At 40.8% G+C, this 22,208-nt stretch overlaps 1 protein-coding gene across 3 annotated transcripts in view; it reads right to left on the reverse strand.

The window, feature by feature from the left end:
• BRCA1 (BRCA1 DNA repair associated) overlaps positions 1-22,208 on the reverse strand; it is an 85,226-nt gene that overhangs the window by 21,529 nt on the left and 41,489 nt on the right. For all 3 annotated transcript variants that reach the window (XM_060691744.2, XM_034416222.3, XM_087894009.1), the window contains exons 10-11: positions 17,664-21,539; positions 4,747-4,835 (exon numbers count right to left, since the gene is read on the reverse strand). In XM_060691744.2, the coding sequence (XP_060547727.1) occupies positions 4,747-4,835; positions 17,664-21,539 (3,965 nt within the window). The remainder of the gene's footprint in view (positions 1-4,746; positions 4,836-17,663; positions 21,540-22,208) is intronic.

Below are 22,208 nucleotides of genomic sequence, written 5' to 3' on the forward strand. Positions count from 1 at the left end.
AGGCAAAACAAACAACAAAAACAAAGAAAAGGGAAATGAACACTTATAAATATTTTACACTAGAGCAAAGGTGGTAAAAATATATTTAAAAGGCAAAACAAATAAAAAAAGGAATAAAAAAACATGATTGGATAAAACATTCTAGTAGTTCCCCTCTTCCCACCTTGAAATGCTACTTAAACATTGCTTTATAATGGTTTGGACATCTGTGATTCTTGCTCATTTCTATTTGAATCATTTGACTTCTTTTAAATAGTTTCCTTTTTTCTTCAGAAAACATTTAAATTGACTTGCTGTGTAATATGTTGAGAATCATTGCTACTTGAATTTGGTGAAATGTCTGCTGTAAATATATAGTATCAATGTTTTCATAGCTACCTATTCTCCAATTTAGTCTCTCAATTTGTATTGCCAGAAAGTTTTTTCTTTTCCAATGTTGTAGCAAATTAAGTCTTGTCTCTATCAACATGTATCTTAATAAATTATGATGCTGTACATTTATGCTTTCTGGGATCACATCTAATAAAAGTATTTGTCGTAGTAATTCAAATTTTGTTTGCAGAATTTCTGAATGTTTATTTCTTTCCAGTACTTTTGAGTCTTTTTACAAAACCATCACTTATGATAAAGTATTTCTTCTTTGGGGTGTCATTTTCAACATTTATTATTGTATTTTTTTTCCTTCTTGGCAATAATTGACAATTGTATGCCATTCATAGAACATTTTGTAATGAAAGTTTTAACTATCTTCTTCTTCTTCACAATTTTATTTATTTCCATTACTTGCTGTAATTGTTTTGAAATATATCTTTATGTTCTGTAAATTCTTTAGGCCCAATATATTTTTTTCAAATTCATTGTCAATTTTGTGACTGGAATATAATTCCTATTTTTTTTTCATGTTCTGATATTATCTTGTACATAATTTATTGTTCTTCTCTATAGCTTTTATCATTCTTTCTCTTTTCTAATTTGATATATGAAACGTTTCTTTGCATTTTTAAAATGTTCTTGAAAATTTAAAGAGAATTTTGACATATTTTATCATTTTTGGGAGTTCTGCCATCTTCAATATAGTTAGTTGATGTTAATTTATTTGAGTGTTGTCAACCTGGATTGGTTTTATGAATCTGCTCTGTTTTTTTATTTTCTCATTTAATTATGATTTTCATTGTCTTTTTTTTATTTGCTGCAAGCTTTATTAAAATATAGTTAGCCTAATGAGATACAAGCTTTGCATATAAGGTATCTCCCAAATATTTACCTCTGACATCCCCAGAATTGTATATATTTATAAAAAGCACTTTTATTTTTCTTTGTATTTCTGGAATATACTGTCTTGAATTATCAGAGTATCATTCATTCACCCTCTGAAAGGCATTTTTTTCTCTCTGAAGATATTAGAATTGATGTGTGATCTGTGTAGACCATTGAGCAAATCCATACTTCTTTAATAAATGGTGCAAGAGCCTCTAGCACATATAAATTTTCGAATACATTTGATGTTTTGCTAGAAAAAAACATCCTGTAATTTTTTGCTTTGGGATAGTTTTAAAATATCCAAGCATTGATCAAAGCCAGTAGATACACATATTAAAAACTTTTCAAAAGGTGCTGTCTCCTTTTCCCCCTGCGATGATTTGTCTAAGCTTCAACTTAGCACTCTATTCAAATTTCCTACAATAATTATTTCCTCCCCTATAATGCCTATCAATAACTGAAATAATATTTTCTAGAATTCTTCCTTATTTGAGTTTGGAGCATAAGGTCATGCCAGCATTGAGATCTTCTTTTCTTAATTTCAGGATTAAAATTCTTCCATCTTTATCTTTTAATTCTTCTAGTATTCCTAATATTTAAATTAAATACTATTCAATTTTTGTCTTTCCTATTACTGAATATACCTACCCTAGCTTTCCCCCCAAGTAAATTGGCATGGTTTTGTTGTATATGTGTTTCTTGCGGGCAAACAGTATCAACATTACCGTATTTTTCGGTGTATAAGACGCACCTTTTTATCCCCCAAAAGGGGGTGAAAATCTGGGTGCGTCTTATACGTCGAATGTAGCCCCGCCCACCCGCCAGCCCCCACCCTTCGGCCATTTTCGGCCAGTTCCAGGCGGCAGGGATCTGGGTCAGGGCACAGCCTGAGGAACAACCCTCCCTCTTCGGGATGGGGGGGGAATCTGCCCAGCAGCTTTGGGGAACAAGGCGGATGCCACGATTTGTGGCTGGTCACCCCTCTGGCCGCGCTGACTTCACTCCCCAGCAATGTGAGGAGCCGCCGCCGCTGCCTAACCCTCTTTGCACCCAGGAGCCAAGCCGAGCTGAATGGGAGCCCCTAAAGGGAAACGTTCCTCCTTTCCAGCCATCGCTGCCCGGATTCCAAAATGCAAACCTCAAGAGTCGCGCTTCAGGTGGTGACCAGTTCCCCTGCAATGTGCAGTGGGGAACTGGGAAGTGCTTTGGATTCAGGGAGGAGATTTTAGCGCTGACGCCTAAAAGTGTTTTTCTGCACATTGCAGAGCCACGCGCCCCCGTCCTCCTTCTCAGCAGACTCTTCTCTTTCCTCCTGGACAGATCCGCCGCCTGAAACATGATACACTTTTTTTTGTCTCTGCACACACAACATGTTTGGAATCGGGAAGGGGATCACGGGTTCGGGCAGCAGACCCGCAATCCCCTTCCCGATTCCAAACATGGGGTGTGTGCAAGACTCATGGTCTTGTGATTTCTAGCCTATTGCCTTAACCACTGCACCAAACTCTTTCTCCTTGCCCATTTTAAGTTTTAGTTTTCCAGCATCCTTCTCAGCAGGGTCCTGAATAGTTAATCTTTCATATAGAAAGGAGGCCTTTTTACCCATCCTGATCATTTTTTTCATTTTCAAAAGACTCCCAGAATTTTCTATCTACATCTAATTTATTTAAATCTTAGTACAATTGTAATCCAAAAAAGGAAGATAGTTTTGATTATATAAGCCAAAAAATAATACAGGTAGTCCTTGGCTTACAACAGTTCATTTGGTGACCATTTGAAATTACAATAGCACTGAAAAAGGTGACTTATGACTATTTTTCATACTTACAACCATTGTAGCCTCCCCATGGTCACATGATTAAAATTCAGACGCTTGGCAACTGACTCATATTTAGGCAAATGACCATTATTTTGTTACCTTCTGACAAGCAAAGTCAATGAAGAAGCCAGATTCATTTAACAACCATGTTACTAACTTAACAACTGTGGTGATTCACTATGGCAAGAAAGGTCGTAAAATGGGGCAAAACTCACTTAACAAATGCCTTACTTAGCAACATAAATTTGGGGCTAAATTGTGGCTGTAAATCAAAGACTACCTGTACAACAGCACAGCCATCACTTTTGTAACTGGATCCATTGACCTTGCTATTGGTCTCCTGTTTATGCCATTTCAACCTACTTTCCCACAGAGCTGGATCTTTGCATTATATATCCAAAGTAGGATTGTTTGCCTGTTAATTTGTACCTCAAATCAAATCTCAGGGTTGATTCTTTTTTTTTTTCTTTTCTTCACTGTCCATAATATTGTCATGAATCAGTCAGTTCATCAAATTTATACAATTGCTTGCAGAATTGAAAACAAAATAAATTAATAAATTTGGGTTGTAATTTCCTGGCCACCATTTATTAAAATTTCACAATTGTATTTTTTGGGTTAGTCCATCTAAATAATATTTTTACTACATTCCCGATACTTAACTTTAATCTTTTTAACTTTAATAATTGAACTATAATTTTCAGGCCTAGCAAAAACTGTCCAGCTCAAGTTAACCTAATACAATATATACAGGATGGCTTCAAACTGAAGGAAATCACAGGAGTGGGGTTTCATTGATCTCACTGTGGCTTATGATACAGTCAACCATGCGGCCCTGTTGAAGAAAGTACTTCACCTTACATAGGATTTTAAAATTCATGAAAATTATAGGATGCCTACTAGAAAATCATAGACTTCACGTCAACTTTCAGGGACAACACAGTTGGTGGAGAACCCAAAAATCCACTTTACAGTGCAAAGGAAACAATGCTAGGTATGTCTTAAGATACAGATAGAAGATAAGAGAAACAACTTCCTAGAGCAGTGGTTCTCAACCTGTGGGTCGGGATCCCTTTGGGGGGGGGTCGAATGACCCTTTCACAGGGGTCGCCTATGACCATCGGAAGACATATTTTCAATGGTTTTAGGAATAATTTTATGGTTGGGGGTCACCACAACATGAGGAACTGTATTAAAGGGTTGCGGCATTAGGAAGGTTGAGAACCACTGTCCTAGAGCAATGAGGTTTCTACAGACCTCTGGTGAGGCGATATCAGTTCCCTCACTTATTTCTAATTTAACTGTGAGATCAGGACATCTTTATCAAAATCACTAGCCAGTAAATAAGAGAAAAGATCCAATAAGAATTGTTAAGGAAAAAAAATAGCTGAACCAAAAGTAAAAGCATCTTTTTGTCTGTATCTTCCCCATATTTGAATGTCCTGGTTATACACTCTTTTATCAACTCTAACAGACTAAACATATCTAGACCTTTGTATTATCATGTAAATGAATTTACAAACCTTTCATAATTTTAGCTAATCCTCCTCAAATTATTCACATTCATTGCAAACTCTTCCTTATAAAGTAGCATCTAAATAATCTTATGTTGCCATTCACATAAATTAGGTCATCACATTTATGTTTGAAAACATACAATCTCATACCTGTGTGGTGAGAATTTCACTCTGGGAGAATTGACCTAATGAATCTTCCAGAGGGGTTGCTCCACTGGCATAGGGCATCATTTCTTCACCTTACAGAAACAAAATATTTTACAGAGAGTAAGAGAGAGCAAACAATTCCTGAAAGAGTTGGGGGTGGAAAGCTCTTTAAAGAATAACATGAGGAATTAAGAAACTACAGAACTCTATAGATTTTTTTCAGCATCTGAATTTAGACCATATAGATATACAAGCAATAAAGCATCCTATATGACAGGCACCTATATGGGTATTGAAGTTACTTGATATTAGGCAAGTAATGAAAAATAAAATAAAATAAATATATGAGAAATTGAGCAGAACTCCAAAGTAGCAATGTTTCTCTAAGCTCTACCTTTGTTTATGAATGGTCTCAACCTATGAGGGTTTGATTTTATTAAAGTAATTTCAAGTCTGATTTAGAAAGACTAATACAGCAGAGACCTAGATAGCCATTTTGTTACATATTTAACATGGTGTGATTCACAGATTATGCTAAACCACTTGATGTATCTGTAGCTTAGTATGTAAACAGCAATGGACTGCTGTTGTTTTTTAAATTTTTCAAACCTATGGGTGAGTCATGATCCTATTGGGCTGCTACTGGGTTGCACTTTGATGGAATGATTTAATAGGGATGCTGGAGCACAGTAAGATACTAAGCATATAACTCAGAATTTAAGTTATTATAGACTTTTCTGCTTATTCTTTTGCAGAGAAAGAGAATAAATATGGAGATAACTGGTCTCAACTGTGTCTGATAAAATTATTGAATAAATGCTTTACTAGGAAAAATCAAAACTGAATTGCTGTGAGCTGGACGGCATATAAATTTATTAAATAAATAAATTATGGTTGTAATTCATTTGCTGGGCTGTGGTATTTATTTGTACACTTTTGCATCCTGTTGATACTGAGCTTTAGAGTATACTGAAATGGAAGTTCTTCTGGGATTTAAAGCCTAAGGCAATAATGGTTTTCTCTTACTTAAAAAAGCTGTACTGCAATGTTTCTTTATTATTGAACCAACAATACAGCTGTAGCCTTTTTCAATAGTTGTAAAACGCACAGGCTGGATTTTGGAAGAGGAAGGCACTAGACTTGTCTGTGAACTTGACGTAGATATATAGAATGTGAAGGGGGATAGCAATCTGAGCTATTTGCCATCCAAATTCCAAACTGACTGAGATAGTTCTAATTTTTTTTTAAAAAAATAGTCATTAACATTTTACTGCCAGCTGGTTGGCATGGAGTGGAAATAGATTATTTGTCCATCTATTTAGTAGCCCAGGAGTAAAAAAGTAAAGCAAGAACCTTATTCTGAATTCCATTATCTTCTATGGTTGGAATATCTGAAATATTTCATATTTTACACCAACATAATAAATCCAAGATTGCTCCAGTAACATATTTCAGTGGCTGTTTTCCTGACCTTAAAGCAAAGCATGTTTACTATTTTGTATATATCTATACTAAAAATGGTTAGTTAACTTCTGAAATGCAGAATGCAAACATGCATTAAAATGGAATTCTTCATAGGCATTAAAAAAGAATAAAAGCACACAGCCAAATGAAATATTTCAATGGACAGAGACACATATTTTAATTCAAGGATTCTCAAACTGATGGACCAAGGTAGCATCAGTAACTTCAAAATTGGGAAACCATTAAAAAAAAAACTTTTAAGTAAAACTGACAATAATAATTATAATAATAATAACCTTACTCAGAACTATCTGTATATTCAGATGTTACCTTAACAGCTCTTAAGTTCTTGGTTAGGACTTGAAATGCTAAGTTTTTACCACCCCCAGACTGTGAATCAAATTGAAGATTAAATCAATAATAATAATAATAACAACAATAACGATGACAATGATAATAGTCTGGATGCTGCAACAGTCATAAATGTAAAAAACGGTCATAAATCACTTTTTTCAGTGCCATTGAAACTTTGAATGATCACTAAATGAACTGTTGTAAGTCAAGGATTGCCTGTACAAAAAATACAAAAAGCTTTTTGCTTGCAAAAAGTTGCCTTAAATACCAATCATTAGATTAGAAATGAGGGAATACACACTGAAAGTCAATTCCAGTCACAGCCATCATGGAAACCTAAACCATTCTGTCTGAATATCTTCCTTTTCATCAGCAATACCTGCAACCCAGAGTTACAAATCAGGCAGGGTGCCAAAGCACCTTGAGGAATTAAAATAGTTAAAATGGAAAGATAACTATCAGCAGCCAACTCTTACTCATAAAGTGAAATCCTTTAGCAGAGAGGTCATTTAAGCTCTTTAGAAAGTTGGTGAGCATACTTGGGCTACAAAATGACAAGCTAAAGAGACAAATTAACAAAGTATAATGGTTCTTCCAAACCAATGTGAACTAGCTGAATCCCACCACTGGATACATGGAAAATTTGAATTTACCATACCTGAATATCCTGACTTTGCAAAAGATTACCTTACTTGGAACTGCCTTTATACTCAGATGTTACATTAATAGCTCTTAGATCCTTGGTTAGGACTTGAATTGTTAAGTTTTTACCAGTCCCAGACTGTGAATCAAATTGAAGATTAACAATAACAATAAATATGATTAAGGCAGCCAGAATTAATCCTTAATCCCTTGGTCTTTCTTCAATTTTCCTGTTCTTAGACAATATTTTTTTAGCCAGTTTTTAGACAATGGTTAAAAACTGGCTAAGTAAGAAAGAGAGAGAGGGACTAATTCTAGCTGCACAAGATCAACCCTTAAAAAGAACGTTGTCTTACCTGAACGTTCATTTTCAGCTTCACTGCGAATGCAATCCACATATGGGTTGTATTCCCCATCGCTTATCTCTGACTGGGTAATTTTTCTTGAATATCTCCCTCCGTGCTGTGGCCACGCCCTGCTGTCCCATGATGCATCAGTCTTTGAACGAAGGCGCGACCACTAGGTGAGGATCAGAGTCAGGTAAGTAAATACAATGGAACCACAAGAAAACTGGAACCAGTAGAAGGATAAAGAAACCAATGCAACAATAGGGTGGGGGTGGATTGCATTCGCAGTGAAGCTGAAAATGAACGTTCAGGTAAGACAACGTTCTTTTTCCAGCTCACTGCTCATGCAATCCACATATGGGATATACCAAAGTTCAGATCCCAAGGGTGGGAGACGAATCGCTCCCAGCGACCTGGCCTGCGAGAACACTCTGTAGAACACGCCGTCCAAATGAAGCCTCGGCTGAGGCGTAAACATTGATCTTATAGTGTCTAACAAACGGCGTAGCAGAGGACCACGTGGCAGCTCGGCAGATATCTGAGACCGACGCCTGCGTAGCCCAAGCGGCCGATGTTGAAGCGCTACGTGTACAGTGAGGCAAAACACGAGGAGGGACAGGACAGCCTCGTTGTTCGTAAGCCATGGCGATGCACTTTTTAATCCATCTGCCTACAGTAGACGGAGATATCTTTTGACCTAATGATGAAGGATGAAAAGAAACCAAAAGTGCCTCAGACTTCCGGAACGATTCAGTTCTACGAATGTATCGACGTAAAGCTCTACGGACGTCGAGGGTATGCCAGTCCTTCTCTCGTAGGTGCTTGGGCGAGGGACAGAAATCCGGAAGCACGAGCTCCTGGGCACGATGGAAATAGGAGTTTATTTTAGGCAAGAACGTAGGATCCAGGCGCAAGATCACGGTATTGGGTTGAAAGATGCAGAGATCTTTTCTAATTGACAACGCTGTAAGTTCGGAAACCAGTCTTGCAGAGGTGATCTCCAAAAGGAAGGCCACCTTGTAGGATAAATACTTGAGAGGAACAGAACCCAAGGGTTCAAAGGGAGGAGACATAAGGGCCTGAAGAACAAGTGGGAGATCCCAGGACGGGTAACGATGGACAGGCGGTGGACGGAGATTAACAGCCCCGTGGAGAAAACCTTTAATCGACGGGTGCAGAGACAGAGAAGAGTAAGGAGGACATCTGATGACCGTGGATAAGGCAGCAGTTTGACGCCGGAGGGTAGACGGTGACAAACCCTTGTCGAGACCTGCTTGTAGGAAGCACAAAACATCCACAATTTGAGCCGAGGTAGGGTCAATTAATTTGACAGCGCACCAAGAACAGAAGGATTTCCAGGAAGACTCATATATCCGAGAAGTCGAAGGTCTTCGAGAGGCCTGGATCGTATCTATGACAGAGTCCGGAATACAGTCTTTTTGTAGAATGACCCGCTCAAACGCCAGACGGCCAATTTGAGCCATCCTGGGTCTGGATGAGCGATCGCCCCTTGACGAAGCGACAGACGTTCTTGCGGAATCACCCACGGTGGGTGGAGCGACAATGCTACCAGATCCGCATATCACGAGCGGCGTGGCCAATCTGGGGCCACCAAGAGGAGTTCCGCTTGTTCCTCTAGCAGCTTGTGTATTACCTGAGGAATCAGGGGAATTGGAGGAAAGGCGTATAATAGACCCTGTGGCCAGTGGCATCTGAGTGCGTTGTGATCCTCCGCCGCCTGACACGGGTAGCGAGTCACAAACCGTGGAAGTTGAGCATTTGACGGGCTGGCAAAAAGGTCCACCTCGGGTACGCCGAAGATGAAACAAGCCGTGCGAAAAAGCCTGGGGTGAAGTTGCCATTCGGATTGGTCTATGGTCCGTCTGCTGAGCCAGTCGGCCCTGGTGTTCTCCACACCGGAAATGTGATCGGCCCTCAATGATAGGACATGCGTCTCCGCCCAACGCAGAAGGCGTTCGGACTCCAACATCAGGGGTCTTGACCGAGTGCCCCCTTCTTTGTTTATATGGGCCTTCGCTGCGATATTGTCCGTTAGGACAAGGACGTGATGGCCCGACAAGTGAAGTTGAAAATGACACAGAGCTAGACGAATGGCCCTTAATTCCAAAAGATTGATGTTGAGTCGTCTCTCTGCCACGGACCAGCGGCCCTGTACAATCTGGTCGTGAAGATGAGCCCCCCAGCCCTGGAGGCTGGCATCCGAGGTCAAGGTCAGGCGGTCCTGAACCAGGAAGTGCGAGCCCTTGCGAAGTCCCGGTCCTAACCACCAACGAAGGGAGAGACGAAGTTGAGGTGGAAGGGGCACCTTGCGGAGAGAATCGCTTTGGCCTGATCGTTGGTAAGGGAGGAGAAACCATTGTAACGGCCTCGTGTGACGACGGGCCCATGGTACAATTGAGAAGCTCGAGACCATTTTCCCCAGCAACTGAGAGAGATGAAGGAGAGGAATGGACTGTTGTGATAGGACTAGATGAATTAAGTCGCAGATGCTTTGAATTCTGTCCGGGGAAAGAAAAACTTGCCCCTGTACAGTGTCTATAATCGCACCGAGGTGCAGCAGAGTGGTGGAAGGGTGAAGGTGGCTTTTCGGGAAGTTTATTGAAAAGCCGTGGATCTGAAAGGCCTCGACGACATTGCGAAGATCTCGAGACGCTTGACTTCTGGACGATGACAGGACCAGGATGTCGTCGAGATAACATAAGACCCTGACAGGAATCTTCCTGAGGGAGGCCGCCACTACCGCCACCAACTTTGTAAAGGTTCTTGGGGCTGATGATAAGCCAAAGGGCATGGCGCAGTACTGATAGTGGTCCTCCCCAATCTGGAAACGCAGAAACCTTCGGTGTGCCGGACGGACCGGAACATGCAGATATGCCTCCCTGAGGTCGACTGACTGGAGGAAATCCCCTCGACGAATTCCTCCAAGGATGGACCTCAGAGAGTGCATTTTGAATCTGCGGTAAGATACTGATAGATTCAATTGTTTTAGGTTGAGGATGGCCCTCCAACCCCCGGAATGCTTTGGAACCAGAAAGAGGGTTGAATAGAAGCCCTCGCCCCGTTGCTCTGGGGGAACTGGCTCTATTGCCTTGATATGTAACAGGTGGCAAACTTCCTTCCGTAGTTGGCAGTCCAACTCCATCTGGAGAGGAGGGCAGCAGATGTGGCGAGATGGAGGGCGGCCCAGGAACTCTATGGCCAGACCTTCGGACACCGTACGAAGAATCCACGCATCCGTGGTTGACTGTTCCCATTGATGACGAAAAAGATGGAGTCGGCCACCAATGGGATCCAACAGGGTGTAGTCACTTCCCTCTGCGGAATTGACGGAAGCCGGAACCACGGAAGGGACGCTTGGCTGTGGTGGTGTTGCGGGACCTATCTCGAAAGCGCTGGCGGTCGGACGAACGGTCAGGACCTTGAAAGTAGGAACGTTGAGAGTAGGGAGCTCCTGAGCCCGACGAAGCTCGAAAGGACTGCCGCTGATAATAAGGTGTATAGCGGCGCTCAGGGCGGCGATAAGACGAAGTAGGCATAACTTTACGTTTGTCCTTATCTTCAACCAGGACGGGATCGAGGGCGGCACCAAAGAGAGACGGAGCCTTATATGGAGCCGCTGCCAGTTTCCATTTGGCTTTGGAGTCAGCTCTCCAGTTCCTAAGCCAAAACAGGCGCCTTGATGTTATAGAGGAGGCCAAAGCTCTCGAAGTGAATTTAACCGAATTCAAAGATGCATCCGCCGAATACTCGGTGGCAGCAACAATTTTGTTCAAATCTTGATGGAGGCGCGTATCCTCCGGTGGTAATTTGTCCTGGAGTTGCCTTAGCCAAAGTAGCGTCGCTCGATTGAAAAAGGAAGTGGCGGTAGCGGTCTTAATCGCCCAGGCCAGAGCTTGATGCTCCTTGCGAAAAGAGAGCTCCGACTTTCTGTCCTCCGATTTAAGAACATCCAAGGAGTCAGTGGAGACTAGGGAGGACGAAGACAGATTAGCAATCGGAGGGTCCACCACCGGTAAGGACAGTAAGGCGTCTAATTCTGGTGCAGCGCAATAAAGTTTCTTGTCTAGGGCATTGGGCCCCATTAACGAACCCGGTTGAGACCAGGGAGACTGCAGGACATCTGAAAAGAGTTGGGGGCAGGGAATGAAATCCTTGCCCTGCTTAGAAGAGGAGAACAGAGCCTCGTGAGGGGCGGTAGCGTCAGAGGAAGAAGAAGGCGATTCAGTCATGTTGGTGGTCTGCCGAGCCTTATGGAGAAGGGATTTAAACAAAGAAGGCCTGAATAATCCAGTAAAGGCAGGCACATCAGGCGCAAGACCTTCATCTTCCGAAAGTTCCAAGTCCTCCATAGGTTCATGACCACAATCAGATTCATCCGACGAGGCAGGTGCCAAATGTGAAGGGGATTTGGCACGAGTTGGAACCAACGAAGAAGGCATGGAAGGTGGCACAATCGGGACCTGTTGCAAAGAAGATTGATGAATCCCAGCTGCCAACAGAGAGGACAAGGCATTGGAGAGTAAGGAGTGCAAATCTATCTGAGGCGCCATTAATTGACCATCTGGGCCGCGGAGACCGGCAGAGGTCGGAGTAAAGGTTGCTTCTGGGCGACTCGGAGGAGGATGAGACGGTCCACCCAGCCCCACAGATGAAACATCCGGTAGTGACATGGAGGCTCTTTTAGACAGCCTGCCAGAAACACCCGATTGAGCCTCGTTGGAAGCAGAGGGACGAGAAGGTGAGGCCAGCGATGTCACAGATGATTGGCCATGAGAGATCAGAGGTGGATCAGTCGGAAAAACAGAGGCCAAGGAGGCTTGTCTGGCCTTGTCAAACTGACGCTCAAGGGCCTTGTGGCGGCGTTGAGCGTCTTTATCCGCTGCCGAGGACCTGAGGTGGCGGGTATCATCAGAGGCCGACGTAGGTCTGGCACGTGACTTTGACCTGTGTTTGGAAGGGGCCCTAGGTGGACTGGGCTCATGATCCCCATCTGAGGAAAGGTAAGCATCCGCCATTGTAAACGCAGAATTACTCTTTGATGCCAGCAGTGCGTATTTTTATTATTTTCTTCTTTCTTTCCTTTTTTTTTTAATTTTTTTTTATCTTTTTTTTTTATTTATTTATTTATTTATTTATTTATTTATTTATTTATTTATTTTTGATTATTAAAACAGAGAACAAGAGCAGCAAAAAACAGCGCAACAGGTATACAGAAAAGCAATAACAAAAAGGCAGCGGAAGCCTAAGGTCCCAATTAATAGGGACAGCAAGGGCAATCGATAAACTGAAACTGCAGGCAACTGGTGAAACAATTTCACAGCAGGCGGTCAGAAAAAACTCAAAGGTAAAGTTCGCCAGAAAAGGAGGCCTCGGCGTCGCTCGTAAGGAAGCGGGCGAGCGAAGAAAGCTAACAAAATGGCCGCCAAGGAGTAGTCCAAAATGGCGGCCGGAGAATCGCAACGGCCTTTGCAAGGGTGCGGGCTGTCACTGGGGAATCCCGAGACGAAACTCTCACTGCCCCGATTATGTAGGAGATGCAGGTGCCGCCCGAAGGACAGACACCTGATTCGCTCACCACTCGTGGAGATTACTGCAGCCGATCCCAGGAAGGCGCCAAATTTTGAATTGAAGCCGGCGACCAAGGCGCTCAGAAGAGGAGCGAACTTGTGGAGAATACGTCAGAGCCTGCAGGGCGAACCATGCGGTGAGCTCCGGAGCCGCCGCTACGAGCCCAGCAAGCAAAAAAATGGCAAGGAATGGTGTGGGGGGTGCAGCGACAGCCGACAGCCCCTCGCGCACACCGGCGGCTAGAAGATAAAGAGGGGGATCGCCCCGAAGGACGAAATCCCCAGCTGCGGGCAGTCGATGTCAGAAAAGCCCCGGCGAAGGGTGAGGGGAAGGCTCCCGCTCTAACCCCCGTCTTGCAGCAGAAATAAAGGGCTCAGCCGGAAAAAATAATCTAAGCAAAAATAAAGAAAGAACCTAGCGCAGGTGCTAAAAAAACGCTGAAAATATCACCACGAAGGGAGAAATACACCAGTCTCAAAGCGACTGAGTAAAAAGACTGATGCATCATGGGACAGCAGGGCGTGGCCACAGCACGGAGGGAGATATTCAAGAAAAATTACCCAGTCAGAGATAAGCGATGGGGAATACAACCCATATGTGGATTGCATGAGCAGTGAGCTGGAAAAACAAAGGTATACAAAAGCAATATTGAGAAGACAGCAACAGACAGTAAGTGCTGCCTATGCAAAGAAATTGAAAAAATAGTGGACCATTTGGTAATTGGACCATCCAGTCCTTGGTTATTAATGGAGACCAAGTGGATCAAGTGGCTAGTTTTAACTTTCTGGGTGTTATCATAAAAGAGGGCCTGACATAGGGCGCTCACATTGCAGCACTGGTAAAAAGGGCTCAGCAGAGACTACCTGAGACTTCTCAGAAAACAACAACTGAATGAAAAAATGTTTGTGACCTTCTACCGCTGCAACATAGTGTATTTTAACTTACAGCACCTGTGTATGATTTGCCAATTGCACAGTGGCAGATAGGACAGTGCTCTAAAGGGTTAACATCATTGTCTCTGCAGCTGATAAGAGATCCGGATTGATTTGGCGGTGAAACGAGGCCAGGGGGCGCCATCCATTGTCAATCCGGAGCCCATTTCTCAACTGCAGAGGCCATTCCTGAAGGCCTCTAACAGAGAAACATGGTAGAAACATCAGATGCTTTGTGCAAAGATCAATGGCACAATAGAAGATGTGGCTGCAGGTCAATGGTGATAGTTTGGGAGAGGTTAATATGAAGAGAAGAATATTGCAAGGAGACTCAAAGTCATCACTGTTTGTCATTGCACAGATTCCTCTATCAGCAATATTGAGTAAGTCAGATCATGGCTTTCAAACATCAAAAACATCTGCAAGACTAATCCATCTTCTTTACCTGAACGATCTGAAACTGTACGGAAAAACACCATCTGAAATAGAATCACTGCATAACACTGTATGTACAGCCAAAATATTGCAATGGAGTTGGGATTGGACAAATATGCCATGCTTACCATCAAATGGGGAAAAATAGTGAAAACTGAAATAATCTAGATGCTCTATAAAAATAACATTACATCTGGATGAAGATGATTACTACAAATACCTGGATATCCTTCAAGCTGGCAACATCAAGTGCAATGAAATCAACCAAAAGGTTAAACGTGAATACATCAACAGAATAAAGATCTTAAAGTTCAAACTCAGTAGAGGAAATACCATTGAGGCAATTAACTCCTGGACAGTTCCAATCATTAGATACATAGTTGGAATAGTAGACTAAACCCTGGACAGCAAGAATAAAAAAATAATGACAATGAATTATGTCTTTTATTCTCAGAGTGATGTTGACATATTCTATTTACCAAAGAAAATACATAGGCTTGGAACGTTGCAAGTACATCAGAAGGTTGAAGAAGAAATAAGGGACTTGGAAGAATATCTGAAAGACAGTGAAGAAGGTGTACTGAAGCCAGTATATATACCAGGAAGAGTTACTGTGTACTGGAGAGGCCAAACTGGCCTATAAGAACCAACTGAAGAACAGAAAAGAGTTATGGGAAAATATTACATTGCTAGCAGATTTAACAGGTAAAGCACATAATAACAAGACCTGGCAATGGCTAAGAGCAAGAAGAGATGGCGAGGGTAATTCTGACTGCACAAGACCAAGCCTTAAAAACAAATATGGATAACCCTTGATTTATGACCATAATTGAGACCAAAATTTATGTTGTTAAGTGAGACAGTTAAGTGTATTTTGTCCCATTTTATGATCTTTCTTCCCACAGTTGTTAAGTGATTCACTGCAATTGTTAAGTTAGTAGTACAGCTGTTAAGTGAATCTGAAATCCCGCACTGACTCTTGCTTGTCAGCAGAGGGTTCATATGACCCTGGGACACTGCAACTGTCATAAATGAGTTTTGATCATGTGACCTGGGAGATGCTGCAAGGGTCATAAATATGAAAAACAGTCATAAGCCACTTTTTCCAGGGCCATTGTAACTTCAAATGGTCACTAAATGAACTATTGTAAGTTGAGGACTACCTGTACATACAAAGCCAGAATTGAGAATACTGCAATAGTTAGAAAGTGCCACCACAGTAAAAATGTGGAAGAAACAGTAGACTACCTCCTTAGGTGCTTCAAGAAGATTGCAGTCTGACTACAAGCAACAGCAGAACAAAGTAGCAATAATGGTGCATTGGAAGAAATACCATTTCTCTGCAAGCAAGAACTGATGAGACCATAAAACAGAGCAAGTTAGAGAGAATGAAATGCTAAAGTCCTCTGGGATTCCAACAGACAGGCACCTATCATATAATATATCAAACTTAACAATTTTTAATAAGACAAAAAAGTCTGGATGATGGACATGGCAGTACCTGGAGACAGAAGAATGCAAGAAAAGGAACTTGAGAAGGTAACAAAATTCAAAAACTTGCAAATCTAAAAAGAATGACTGTGGCAAAAGAAAGCAAATGTATTTCCATTAGTATTAGGCGCCTTGGGTACCATCCCAAAACAACTGGAGCACCAGTTAAATACCATCAGCATTGACAAATTCATTACCAGTCAATTGCAGAATTCAGTTTTACTTGAAACAGCTTCCATCCTAACATCCTATAACATCTATATCTGTCTATCCCAGGTCCCTGGGAAGAATTCAATAGATGAATAAAAAATGCCAAATACAGTCTGAACATCTGACTGATTGCATGACAAACCATAATAGACCAATAAATAAATAAATAAATAAATAATTCTAGTTACCAATTCTTTTGGGAGACAAGCAAAATAAAAATTCAGATTAAAATTAGAAATTGATTAAAATTATAATAAAAAATTATAAATTACATGAAGTTCTTTCAACATTTGACAATTTTTTAAGGAATTTCAATTGACACCTCAGCTACTGTTACGTGCAAAATGAATAATTACATTTACAACATCCCATTTCTGAGACAATATTTAACTATTATTGATAGAAAGAGCAAATTCTGATTAAAAATTAATATGGATAAGAAATGAGAATTGTCTCAAAAATGAAATCCAGGTTTCAGTAATAATGCAAAAATAAAAAAATTAATTCTTCCGATTAAAAAAAATGGATGGTTAAACTTGAATTTTAAATTTCACAGTGCCATGATTTGGTTATGTAAATAAAATGTAATTACTGTATTTTTCGGACTATAAGATGCTCCAGACTATAAGATGCATCTAGCTTTTGGGGAGGAAAACAAGAAAAAAAAAATCTGCCCCTGTCTCCCAGCAATTTGCCTCGTTGCAGCAAATAGCAAGGTCAGTTTCAGCACAGCCTGATTTAGCACAAGCAGCTAATTGATGGTTGGATCTGCCTCCTGGAATACCGCCTATCAGCTGTTCCAGGCTGTGGTGATCGCCATTGCTGCCCATCACTGCTGCCACCTATCACTACCTCCGCGCACCCCTTTTTTGGTTTGTTCCAGGCAGCAGGGATAGGCTGCAGCAGTGATCACCACTGCCTGGAACGGGCTGAAAATGGGGCACACGGAGGCCGAAATGGAATGTGCGGAGGCACGCAGATCCAATCACCAATCAGCTACTCACGCTAAATCAGGCTGTGCTGAAGCTGACCAGGCTGTTTGCTGCAAGGAGGCAAATTGCTGGAAGGCAGAAGCTGACGGGCGGGGGCCAGCAGGTCGCCGGGCCTTCAGAAACATTTGCTCTATAAAACGCAGGTATTTTCACCCACTTTGGGGAGAGGGGGAAGTGCGTCATATACATCGAAAAATACAGTAATACAAGTAACAAAATAAAAGTAATTCATTACTTGCTCCAACCACCCTTGATTTTATTTGGTGGGCAAAACAAATTCATGTGTTACTTGTAAGGAATTCATAATCTAATAAAGTTTGAGAATCCTTGGATTAATTCATAAAAAAGCATCAAGATGAATACTTTTTCTCTCTCACTGGAGCTAGAAATGTATATTCAAAATTGCAGAAGGGTATTTAAAAATAAAGCAATTCTAGGTAATACTTGCAACGGCAATTTTGTACCTAAATTGGATTCTGAATGTGCATATTCTTCTTGCCCACATTTTAGTTGCTCGACATCTATAGAGACTTTATCACTAGGTGAAATGTCTTTGTTATTCCCACTGAGACTGGGCAACTTCTCTTTGGAATTAGAGAATGGGATTAAATCCTTTGAATTACAATCCTTGCCAGAGACCACAGATACATTTGACTGAGAGGAAAATAAATTCACAGAGAATTCTGATTCCTGGCTTTGGCAGACATCCTCTTTTTTGTGTTTGAAACAATTGCTGCTGCTGCTGCTCTTTGATTCTAGCACCTCTACTGGTATTTCCTTCTCTTTTACTGGGTGTGATAGTGTGCTCTGCATATTTAGTAGTGCCTGAAAACAAGGAAGCTTTTCATCTTCACCAGAATCCTCTTCTGAGGATGGCAGCTTCTGTAGCAATTTCTGGTAAGTCAAAATAAACTCCTGACTCTTCAACGTGATACTGCATTTGTTTTTGCTATCCAGATCTGTCCCATCAGTGGTTTGCTTGTCTATTTTAGCAGACATGGGCAAGATGTCATTCTTATTCCAAAGGTTTGGTGAACCCTTTTTATTTTTGGTAGGTGTGTCCAGCAAGTTGTCTGGTGTCTCTGACAGCAGTTCAAAATGCTGATGCTCTTTCGCAGAACATTCTAAATTCAGTTGGGGAATCACACTCTTAATCCCACCAGTGCTAGAAACATCAACAGCTTTTTCTGTGTAACTGTTCAGTTGCCTTTCTTCCATGGGGTTCTTTTCAGCATTGATGAATCTGAATAACGATGATACAGAATTTAAATAATGTTTCTTCATTAATTCTATCTGAGAATTCAGTTCCATTTTTTTGTTTTCAATCTCTTTGGATTTTGTTTCTTGTAAGTGGACTGAACCAGAGCTACTCCTATTAACATGGTTGAAACTTGTATCATGCAAATTGCTATTTTTCCAGACATTCAAACTTCCAATGCAATCATCTGGACTTTCAATTTTGTTCTCTAACCCTGGAGACTGTCTCTGTTCATCCATTATCTTTTTACTTTCCTGTTGACATCCATCTTCTTCATTTCTGGTAACTGTTTGTAGAGATATTGATGGACAATCAGGAAGTGGAACTTTCAAGGCAAACTGAAGATACTCATTTTTATGTTCAGAAAAACTGGATGTAGAAAATGTTGGTGTTTGGATAGAGGTACTTTTATTCTCGTCACAAGAAACATCACATTTCTCTTCGTGTGTTCCATCTTTATCCTCTTTGTCAGGGTTTAGCCCTTGCAAATATTTAATATCCACAGCCAATTCATTTACTGGACTTGGACATAGCAAGAATGACTGGCGTTTGCAGCAGCCAAATATATTCTGCATGAAGCCTGTATCTAGTTCACTGTCATCAGTTTCCAGATTCAATTCACAACTTCCTTTAGCTTTATTGTTGGTTTCAGGGGACTTGCAATTATCTGTGCAAATTCCATCACTCTGTATTACTTCAGAACAAATTCCATATTTATCAAGTTGATTCACCATGACCTGTTTATCCTTGGAAGCTGTTTGTTCTACCTTTCCAGGATGAAACTGCAAGCATGAGCTCCTGTCTTGGGAATCTGTATTGTGGCTCTCTGCAGTTTCTTCAGTATTCAGAATGTCTTTTACAGTCCCAATCACATGAGGAAAGTTTTCATGGTTAGCATAAGCCATGTCTACATTACATAGGTGAAGCATATCAATCATGCTGGTATTTGAATAAGACTTTGCTTTCTTTGGATTTTCCTGCAGGACACCGGAGACATCTTCTGTTACAGAGGAAGATGGCATTGTTTCTGAAAGAGAGATGGATTGTTTCAGTTCTCTCTCATTCACATTTATTTTTCTCTTAGTTGGTTCACTTTGTCTCCTGCCTTCTTTTGTGAACAACTGAAGCTGCCTGTTCCATTTGCCTCTCGTCTGGTCTTGATTCATTTTTCTCAGCTCCTTAATACCCAGTTCTTCCTTGGTCTCCTCAGATAGTTTAGGGCTTTTATTCAACACCTGCAGTTTACCAAGTGGTTTGATTAATTCTTTATTTCTCTTGTTCAAATAACTACTTTTGTTTTTCATATCTGTTAGGTTCAATTCTGGTAACACGTGGCATTCACTCTGAGCTTGCTTATCTCCATCTCCTTTTAACATGGACACTGCTTCCACAACACAGGTGATTTTTGAAAAAGCAGCTTCCGGTTGTTCTGCTGGAGATTTTTTAACAGCAGTAAAGACTTGATCACTATTTTCCAAAACAGGGTCTCCTCTTTTTCTAACTAATTCCTTGTTGCTTGCTTCCACATTCTGATTTTTAACGAAATCATTGAAATATATTGGTATTTTCTCTGTGCGGACCTTTCTCAGCGGTTGAGAGATCTCAGAATCTGAGGAATCCGGATCCTGAAGCTTTTCACTGCAACCATCTACCAGTGAATTAGAAGAATTGCTTTTAGAGAACAACTCATTGGCTTTATTCATGCTCTGTATCATTTTCCCTTCAGAACGTTTACTCAGACAGCTGTCAGGCATAGTCTGGGACTGTAACTGGCATTCCTTATTTTCACATACAACTGATAAATTTCCAGCAGATTGGTCAGTGAGAGTTTTTTCTCCATTATCTATCTGTTTATTTGTAGTCATATTCATGGCTTCACCAGCCAATTGTACTTGTGTCGTCCTGCAGAAAAAGGAAGATCTATTGTCCTGTCGGTAACTAAAACCAGGTTGTTCCATGCAGGAATCTAGAAAAGATACATCCTGTTGCTGTTTGACAGTCACGTTTCCCTCAACAACTTCTAAGTTTTTATTGACAGTTTTGGTATCATCTCGCTTATTCACATTTATTTTTCTCTTAGTTGGTTCACTTTGTCTCCTGCCTTCTTTTGTGAACAACTGAAGCTGCCTGTTCCATTTGCCTCTCATCTGGTCTCGATTCATTTTTCTCAGCTCCTTAATACCCAGTTCTTCCTTGGTCTCCTCAGATAGCTTAGGACTTTTATTCAACATTTGCAGTTCACCAAGTGGTTTGATTAATTCTTTATTTCTCTTGTTCAAATAACTACTTTTGTTTTTCATATCTGGTAACACGTGGCATTCACTCTGAACTTGCTTATCTCCATCTCCTTTTAACATGGACACTGCTTCCACAACACAGGTGATTTTTGAAAAAGCAGCTTCCGGTTGTTCTGTTGGAGATTTTTTAACAGCAGTAAAGACTTGATCACTATTTTCCAAAACAGGGTCTCCTCTTTTTCTAACTAATTCCTTGTTGCTTGCTTTCACGTTCTGATTTTTAACAAAATCATTGAAATATATTGGTATTTTCTCTGTGCGGACCTTTCTCAGCGGTTGAGAGATCTCAGAATCTGAGGAATCTGAGGAATCTGGATCCTGAAGCTTTTCACTGCAACCATCTACCAGTGAATTAGAAGAATTGCTTTTAGAGAACAACTCATTGACTTTATTCATGCTCTGTATCATTTTTCCCTCAGAACTTTTACTCAGACAGCTGTCAGGCATAGTCTGGGATTGTAACTGGCATTCCTTATTTTCACATACAACTGATAAATTTCCAGCAGATTGGTCAGTGAGAGTTTTTTCTCCATTATCTATCTGTTCATTTGTAGTCATATTCATGGCTTCACCAGCCAATTGTACTTGTGTTATCCTGCAGAAAGAGGAAGACCTATCATCCTGTAGGTAACTAAAACCAGGTTGTTCCATGCAGGAATCGAGAAAAAATACATCCTGTTGCTGTTTGACAGTCACGTTTCCCTCAACAACTTCTAAGTTTTCATTGACAGCTTTGGTATCATCTCGGCTTCCTAGTTTTCTTTCTTCTAAGGCTCCACATATACCTAAAAAAGAAAAATAGTAAGATGTCAACAAATTAGAGGCAGCTTATGTAATCCATTTATCACTCACATTCATCTTATCCTTCCCTGCTACTTGATTCATTATTATGTGATAAACAATACTTGGTCTGTCTCATTCCAAAAACACCATTCATACCAATGGATCATTCTATGTCAAGTGGTCTGATTTCAGAAAATTGCCCCGCTCGACCATCATGGATTTTGATGAAATTTTGTGAGAATTTACACACGTCCTCAATGAACATTGGTAAAGTGCTAGGTGTGCTGATGCAATACTTGCGGAGATAGTCATTTGTGTGACCCCATACCGCAGCCTTCTACAGTATGACTCTGAGGTTCCAGCAACTTTGAGACATAATACCTCTGGCAATATTTTGTTGAGAGAAATAAAACTTGGCCATCTTGTATGTTTTGTGCTCTATTAAACAAAATAATAAAAACATTCTCATGAGCAATCTCCATCTAGATAATTTGGAGCAAAGTTGGCCAAAAATATTGCGGCTCAAAAAAAAAGGCTGCTTTCTTCGATTTCTTCCTTCGGAATGTATATATATTTAATTCCATGAATGTTTCTGTCGCAAAAGTTGAACAGACCTGTCGACGTCAGTATTTAGTTGGTTGATGCTCACTGGAGGCTGGCTGGAGCAGCCA

The sequence above is a fragment of the Pantherophis guttatus genome, chromosome 4 (assembly GCF_059756535.1).
Source record: "Pantherophis guttatus breed Tessera chromosome 4, ASM5975653v1, whole genome shotgun sequence".
Taxonomy (NCBI): Eukaryota; Metazoa; Chordata; class Lepidosauria; order Squamata; family Colubridae; genus Pantherophis; species Pantherophis guttatus.